Source organism: Calypte anna, chromosome 4 (genome assembly GCF_003957555.1).
Source record: "Calypte anna isolate BGI_N300 chromosome 4, bCalAnn1_v1.p, whole genome shotgun sequence".
NCBI classification, from domain to species: Eukaryota; Metazoa; Chordata; class Aves; order Apodiformes; family Trochilidae; genus Calypte; species Calypte anna.
The window spans coordinates 1,231,177-1,238,108 of NC_044247.1; the positions used below are offsets into that span (position 1 = coordinate 1,231,177).

Consider the following 6,932-nt stretch of genomic DNA (forward strand, 5'->3'; position numbering starts at 1 on the left):
AGAGCTGGAGAGCAGGGATGCTGTGGATGGGATCAGCACCAAACTGGGTTTCCCTGGCAACAGCACCACAAACACTCAGCAGGGACAGCCCAGCCCAGTCCAGCCAGATCCAGAGCTGCTCTTGGTGCCAGAGGACGGAGTCCCTGTGCTCAGAATAAAATCCTGCTTTTCCTCCTGGATCCCCTCCCCGAGCCCAGACGGGTGCAGGATCCCACCCTGTAATCTGCTCCATCTCCCGGGGGCTGTTTGGGGAAGTGCTGGGACTCCTCTGCTTCCAGGCAAGGCATCAGTTTTTCCAGACAGCTGGAAGTGAATTGCTGCCATGATTCAGGTGAGTAATCCTTGTGAAACCAGCCCTGGGGATGTTGCCTAGCAAAACAAATGCAGTCAGCAGAGCCCGGGCTCTGACGTGGGACAAAATTCCTCGTTGTGCTGAGATAAAAGCAGGAAGCAATCCAAGGGGAAGGAGCCATTCCAGCTCTGCTGCAGAACAGCCACACGACCCAGGGATGCAGAAAACTGTTCCTGGATGTTTTTTCCAGCAAATGTAAGTAAGTTTTTGCTTTTAAACTGAGGGGCAGCTCACAGCCCTGCACTGCAGTCGGGATATCCAGGGGTAATCTGGGTTTTGAATCTGGGCTCCTCTGCTGGATATTCTTTGATACGATTCCAGGAGGGATTTTGAGAGGAAGTATTTGTTTAAAAGTAGATTTTTGTGTGTGTGTGTGTGTGTACCTCTCAGACTCCAGTGGCAAACCAATGATAAACGAGGAGTTATTATTATTATTAGCTGGGATTTATAAAGTGTCTCGGGAGAGCAGTTTCTGGAGAGAGGAAAAAAACATCTCAGAGAAAGCAAAGTGTGAGCTCAGGAAACCTCCTCCCAGCTTGAACTCAAGTTTCATCTGAACAAGGACTAAACAAAAGTCCCTGTCCTGGGGGTGACCTGGGACAAACCCCACCAGGAGATGCTTGGAAAGCTGGGACTAAACAGATGGAATGGCTCAGGTTCCCTTCTCCACCTTTTCTGGCAGGATGGGAGCAGCTCCTCTCCTCTCCTCTCCTCTCCCCTCCCCACCTGCCCTGCCTGGGTGTCCCTGCCCAGGGAAGGGGCTGCTGGGGGGTGGGGGGCACCCATTCTCCATCCCTCCCATCCCTCAACTCCTTTGGGGCTGGAAGGTTTCCCAGCTGGCTGGGGAGGAGGATGCAGGCTCAGGAGCTGGGCTGGCAGCCACCAAGGAGCAGCCTCTGACTTCAGACCTTTCTTTGCCCCCTCTCCACTCATCTGAGCTGCAGCCAATGATTCTTTGTGTGGAAAAGCTACACCTGCCCTGTGAAGTCCCCCAAAATGACCTTTGGGAGGGTGTGCAGACACCAAAACTGTGCTGGTGGCCATGGGGGCTCTCTCAGGACTGTGAAGAACCTGAAAGCATCTCCCATCTGATCACCAGCTGTATCCAACCAGTATTTGGAGCAAAGAGTCAGAAACCAGGATGCCTTTTCCCCAAGAAACCTCTGCATCCCTGCCCCTTCTCCTGATCCCTGCCCCTTCCAAGGGGTGCCAGCTGCTTTCCTCCACTGTACCCAGATCCCTAAGGGGGTACCAAGAAGTGTCCCCACCTCAGGACAACCTCTGGTTTATCCACCTGAGATAAACATCTAAAACTCCCTACGGCAAAGGAGGAAACCCAACCCTGTCCTGCTGCATTCTGGAGGAGCCTTTTCACCCCTCAATCACGGTGTGAGAGGGGTGGAGGGAGCCACAGCAATGATCCCAGCTCCTGGGGGGGGTTGGGAGAAGAGCACCAGTGACACATCCCTAACAGAAATGGGCAGGAATCTTCCATCCCGAAACCTGGGCTCCTTTCCAGAGCCTGGGTTATGTCAAGTGCCAGCAGAGCTGTGGGAAGTGATGAAGTTTTCAAGGAGGGAAGATATGCAAAACTCACTGAGCTCCTCGGTGTCCTGACTGGATGTTCCTGGGCACCTCCTCCAGCTCTTCCAGCTCCTCAGCATCCTTCTCTAATCATTCCCATTCCAAGAGGCTGTGGGCTCAGCACTGAGTCCTGGGGTGTAGGATGGGACCCACTGCCCAGAAGCTCTGAGTTAAAACGCTCCACAAGGAAAAGAAAAAATTCTGGTGTCTTCTTTCCTTTAAGTGAAATCTGTCTCCTCAGGACTACACCTAAAAATATACACAGGAACAGGCTGCAATAATAAAAAAACAACAACAAACCCAACGTATAGAACAGCCAAGTGGATGTATCCCAGCTTGGTTTCCCATTGGGAATTCAGATGGTTTTGTCCCAGCAGAGCTTCATTTCATGGGTGCTCTGCATTGGAACCCAGGGGCACAGCAATGCTCAGGGTTTCACCCTCCTCTCCCTCACCTCCCCCAGCAAAACCACTCCTGGGGAAGTTGTAAGGTCTGGGAAAGGAGCTGCACCAGGACCAGGGGCAAAGGGAGGGCACAGACCACTGATTTCAGGAAGAATTTGTCAGAACAGAAAATGCAGAATCATTTTTCCAGTTACTCAGGGTGGAGAAGCAAGGTAAGAAAAACTCTGTCACGGTTCAGATGAAGGACTGGACAAATTGTTTCTCATCTCTTCCATAAGGATTCCACTGACAAGTTGGCTCAGATACCAAAAAAAAAAAACCCAAAAAGATGATGAGTCAAGCTGGTACAAAATGAGTCTCACCCTGCAGTGGGAATCCCACTCTTACAGATGTTGGCTTGGACCCAGGAATCACTCAGAATTGTCATTTTTCCATCATCTCATCAAAAGGATAAAACAGGGCAGGACTAAAGCAGCCACCCAGACCTGTTGGGTAACCATCCTGGAAAAGCTTTGAAGTACAGCAAGGTGCTCACATCAACTTCTTTCTTGCTTCTGAGATCACAGGAAACCAATGATTTCACCCACTGAGTCTGTGCCTGGGTTGGTGACTTCTCCCACACGGGGTTAGTTTGGACTCAGGTCCTTGGGATGCAATATGACTGACCTGGAAATTCAGCTGGACATTCAGCTAAGAAATAAACTGGAAACAGAGCAGCAGAGCAGGTAGAGAAGGGGAATTGTACCTAATTCCAGCTCTGCTGAACCCAAGGAATACAATCCCAGCTGTTGCCAACAGGATCCCATCCCACCAGTGGAGCTCCAGGCTGGTCCCAGGCTTTGTTCACAGTCCTTGGGAGAAACTGAAACAGTGAATTCCAGCAATGAGGCTTCAGATAGTCCCTGGCTTTTAGTTTCCTCCCAAAGGAATGGAGGTAGGAAATCAGAACATTAGGAAAACTGGTTTTTAGTGGTGCCATGGCTGGGGCTGGGTGCAGCCACAGGGAGACCTTGGAAGCTCCACTCCTGGAAGGTCCCAGGTGTGGGGAGCTCCAGGGCACCCAGGGATGCTCCCAGCACCCATACGTGGTACCAGAGGCCCCAGCCCTTCCCAACCAAACTGAAACAGCAGCCTCTAAATTCTTCAGCTGCCCCACAGACTGAATAAAAACCTGCCCATGAAAGGAGCCCTGTTCTGACCTCAATGTTTCCAGTGTTTACCCAGAGGCATTCCAGTTGTCTGCACTGAATCCTGTGTTAACCACAACGAGCTGTTATCACCTGGCTTTATATGTCATTTATTTAATAACTGATGCAGCCTGAGGGATTTCCCACACTGGGGCAGGGGAACCAACCCGTGTCACCATACTGGTGGTGATGGGAGGACACCAGTGTGAGTCTGCACAAAGGCAGCTACAGAATCCTTTATCTGGGAGCCTTCCCACTAATTTGACATTTAATCACCCTCTCCCCTATGTATTCTAGGTTTTCTTCCCTCCCTGGCTTCGTTTCTATGAAGAGAGACCACATGAAAGATCTGAGAAGATACCTGGTGCTTAAATACATCCAATACCTCGTCCTCTCCTCTTCCAATGCCCTCAGCACTCTGCTGGGGCTGCTGGGCAGCTCCTACACCCTCCTCACCCTGCAGTCTGACAAAGTTTCCTCCAAGTCCACCACGGTTCTCATCTCCAGCCTGGCAAAGGCAGACATCCTGGTTTTCATCAGCCTCCTTTCCCAGCTCTTCCTCTGGACCTTTGAGGTGAGGGGCTCCTCTCCAGCATCCTCCTCACCCCTGCTGCAGAACCTCCTCACAGCCAACACACACCTCAGCTGCCTGCTGCTCAGCTGCGTGGCCTTGGAGGCTTTCCTGATCACCTTCTATCCCATCCAGTCCCGGCACCTCCGGACGGTCAGGAATGCCAGGCTGGCAGCCAGGACCCTCTGGATCCTGGTGGCTGCAGAGTGTGTCCTGTTCCAGGTGGATGACCTCCTCCTGAAGGCCCCCCCCAGCAGCCCTTTCCTCCTGCTCTTCCACGTCTCCATCTCCCTGCTCAGGTCCCTCAGTTACCTCCTGGGGATTCTTTTGAGGATTCTCAACGTCTACATCTACTACAAGATTTTTTTCAGCATCTCTCACAGGTCTGCACTGAAAGCCAAGTAGTGCTCAGTGCACAGGGACACCCAACAAGGAGAGGCTCCCGTGGGGCTTCGAAGGGTTGGTTTGGAAACTTGAAGGAGCAGGACCAAGGCTCAGGGTTTGGGGATTTAAAGCTCCTGGGGCTGCTCAGCCAGGAGCTTGGGGGGGTCCAGGAGCCCCTTGGCACTGAAACACAATAACTCTGGGCTGTGGGTGACCCCCAGATCACTCCTGAGCTTATTCACTCTGCAGGTGACATTTCACGAGTGACTGTGGGCACCAGAGAGCCCAAATATTTGATCAACAAAAAGGGTGCTTAGAACCTTACTCAGGGATCTGCTGAGCCAAGAGCTGTGCAGCTGGACACTAAGGACATGATCCATGTCCTCAAATACCTCTGACCCAGGACTGAGAGCACCAAGCTGACCTTGTCCTGCTGGTGGCACCAAGCCCAGCAGGAGCATCCCCAGGGCTGAGCTGTCACACCTCCCTCCATGCCTGCAGCTACTTCTGGGGGGCTGCCACAACCCAGCTTCTCTCACATCCCCCCTCAGAAAGAACCAGGGGGTGGGAAGCCAGGATGAGGATGCAGCCCTGCAATGGGGGAGGGAGTCTGAGGAATCCCCCGTGCTGAGGGCTGCACCCAAAGGGACCACCAAGGGTTCCAGTGGCTCCTAAATCCCTCAGGCTGCAGCACCACACTTCAAAAAAATGATGAATATTGTTCTTACCAGAATTCACAGAAATTATCTGGCTATGTGCAGTTATTTCTGGGGAATGCCAGCAGTGTCAGAGAGGCTGCTGGGTGCCAGGAGGGAGAGAAGAGTTCTTGACATTGTTTCTCAGAAGAACAAAGGAACCATTGCTAAGGGCTGGGTGTGCAGTAACAGCAGAACAGAAACTTAACAAGTCACTTTAAAACCCCCTCACCTTTGGTGCAGTCCTTTCAATTAGGATGTTTCCTCCCAGAGCTGATTCCCTCTCCAAAAGGACATTCTAATAACTCGATGCACTGTGCTACACCCTTCTTATTCTGAAGTGGTGCTTTCAGGAGAGGTAAAATGCCACTTGAAGTGCTGTAATTAAGAACATTTCCCTTTGTTAAACCGTTGGCATTTCTGCTTACTAGTAATTAATTAATAATTACTTTTCACTGAGGCTGTGCTGCCCTTTGGACTCCTCCTGCAGGTGGCTGAGCCTCCCCCCAGCAGATCGGGCTGTGTTTGACACCCAGGGCTGATTCATTCTGGAGTTCATCACTTGGCTCAGGATGGATTCTTTGCCTGCTTTTCCTGACAGGTGCCTCTGCCCTCAGGCCAATCTTTTTTCTTAAGAAATGAATGGCAACAAAACTCTTGAGTTCTCTCCTGGAGCAGAGCAGAGCCCAGCAGGTACCTGGAAATCAGGATCCCAGATCCCCTGGTGCAGCAGGACCCAGCTGGATGAGATGATGCTGTGGGTGGCCAGGGGGACATGGGGACAAAGGGTCCTCTGTGATGGGACAATAAACACCTTGCAGCCTTCTGGGAAAGCCAGGAAACAAAATGGAAACACTGGAAGGTGGGAAACTGGTCACTGTTCCTACAGCTCCCCTGGAAATGAGAAGATTTGTTAAATCACCATTTTTCAATGAAAAATCTTGCTGGGAAGTGCCCTGCAGAGAGCTCTGCCTTTGCCCTTTGCCTTCCCAGCCCCAGCTCAGGACCTCAGGAGGCACCCAGGCAATCTGAGTCTTGCTGTCTTACAGCTCCAGGACACTTCTCATCGGGCTGGGAGGTCAAGCCTGAAATAATTCCACCCCTTGTTTCTGTTGGCTTTGGGGCACTGAAACAACTGTTATCCTGAGACTCAGGAACAGGCACAGATCCACAGGCACTGGAAAAAGGGAATCACTGAAGAGAAGCCAGTCCCCAGGATGGTGACTGAACAGAGCTGGGATTCTAACACTGGGCAAAACCAGGGTTTGAGAGATTTCTCCTCCTTCCCAAGTGACCCATTTCCATAGGATAAATGAGTGTTCTGCCCAGCTGGCAACCCAGGCTGAGGTTCCCCCTGCAGCACTGCCCAGCAGCAGCAGGGACATCACTGCTGGGTGCCAGCAGGCTGAGCTGTTGGGGACAGCACAACCTTCTGCTGGGGGGAGAAGCCAGGGATGGAGCTCTACCACAAAAATACTGCTCAGAGCAGGTTATCTGTAGAGAAACCTCTCTGCTCCCAGGGCTGGGTGACCCATTTGCCTCCTGCCTGCTTCAGAACCAACAAACTCTCCTGTTCTGTTCCAAACCTGAGGAACACACACATAGGAACAAACCACCCCACACCTTTGATTTTTTTTTTTTTTCAGCATCTTCAAACTACAGACTCCTCTGAAAGGTAAAAGAGTCCCTCCCAGGCAGTCAGCAACAATAAAACCATAAATAAAGACAAAGTTAAAAGGGACTGTCCCCAGTCTA

General features: G+C 51.6%; 1 protein-coding gene across 1 annotated transcript; it reads left to right on the forward strand.

Moving 5' to 3' along the window:
* Positions 1–505: 505 nt before the first annotated feature.
* LOC115598216 (G-protein coupled receptor 183-B-like) lies at positions 506–4,503 on the forward strand. Its single transcript, XM_030449390.1, has 2 exons — positions 506–547; positions 3,825–4,503. Exons 1-2 carry the CDS (start codon positions 510–512, stop codon positions 4,501–4,503), a joined length of 717 nt encoding a protein of 238 aa, XP_030305250.1. The 5' UTR covers positions 506–509.
* Positions 4,504–6,932: the final 2,429 nt, after the last annotated feature.